We start from the raw sequence: 1,150 nt of genomic DNA, 5'->3' as shown, positions 1-1,150 counted from the left end.
CACATTAGATATGAGAAATCACATTAGATATGAAAAAACGCACATTAGATATGAGAAAACGTTAGATATGAGAAAACGTTTTATATTTTGTGTAATGTGATGAATCGTGTATCTAGGAAACACTCTGTACAAAAAATATATCATGTTTTAACACGCTATTAACACATTGACATAAACAGCACATAACAAAACAAAAAATTTATCAGTTTATCAGTTTAAGAGTGTTTCTTACGAAAAACATCGGATTCTTCTCCAAAACAGGTAGTCTTCCATCCTCAATTGTGCCATAATTTGTCAGTGTTGCTGTAATCATACTGATAATGTCACCGCATACCATCAAGCAAAAATAATTATGTAAATTCCTTGTCTAATTGAAAGAAGTTAATGGGTGAATCTAAAAAAGTTTTAATATGAATGAAGGGAATCAAATTCGAAGTTTTTGAAATGAGCAATCACTCAGCATTAAATAGTGCCAGTATGCAATTCACTATGGTCTAAACATACATTTTAATTGCATTGTCTCTATTAATTGGTCATTGTCCCATAACTTGTCAGCTTCACCATGCATAACAATTGCCATAACTGAAATTGATGCCAGGACATATCAGCACAACATTACGAATAAGTATTAATCATCGAGTTTGTATCGCTTTAATTGGTCATCCTATCGTTTTAATTGGTCTCCCATTGGAACAGAGTGAAATTTTGTCTTCTGCATTTTATGAATTTTATGCCATCGAACCATTTGAGAATGAATGTAACTCTCGTTGCCTTTGCAGTAAGGGCAAGCGTCTGTGACATTTGTACTGATACCAATTAAAACTCAAATTACCGAAAAGGTAATGGGTGATATGATAGGGGGTGATGGTAAAAGCAAAATATTCCAGGGACTTCATTTCATTTGAAGGCAAAGTGGAATCATAAAAAAAAGGTGAGATAAATACCTCCGGGGTTAACTTGTCCGGGAGCCAGCATCATTGCACCACAACAAATAACGAGAACAAAATATACGACTAGCCTTGCCATATCTGAATTGCTATTAAAATGCTAAACCGATATTTCCTAAAGTATTCGTTGCACGTCATTAATTTACTCCGACTTCGACTGAGATATCGAGTTAATTTTTTGTATTCCTTGTTGGAATAGTGAC

At 33.9% G+C, this 1,150-nt stretch overlaps 1 protein-coding gene across 1 annotated transcript; it reads right to left on the bottom strand.

Moving 5' to 3' along the window:
- Positions 1–93: 93 nt before the first annotated feature.
- Positions 94–1,033, bottom strand: LOAG_18811 (hypothetical protein). The gene is made up of 3 exons (XM_020451474.1): positions 945–1,033; positions 505–582; positions 94–303 (listed from the first exon to the last, which is right to left on the bottom strand). The coding sequence occupies exons 1-3, from the start codon at positions 1,024–1,026 to the stop codon at positions 203–205; spliced, it is 261 nt and encodes an 86-aa protein (XP_020304736.1). The 5' UTR covers positions 1,027–1,033; the 3' UTR covers positions 94–202.
- Positions 1,034–1,150: the final 117 nt, after the last annotated feature.

The sequence above is a fragment of the Loa loa genome (genome assembly GCF_000183805.2).
Source record: "Loa loa unplaced genomic scaffold supercont3.550, whole genome shotgun sequence".
Taxonomy (NCBI): Eukaryota; Metazoa; Nematoda; class Chromadorea; order Rhabditida; family Onchocercidae; genus Loa; species Loa loa.
This window is presented reverse-complemented; position numbering and strand designations above follow the sequence as displayed.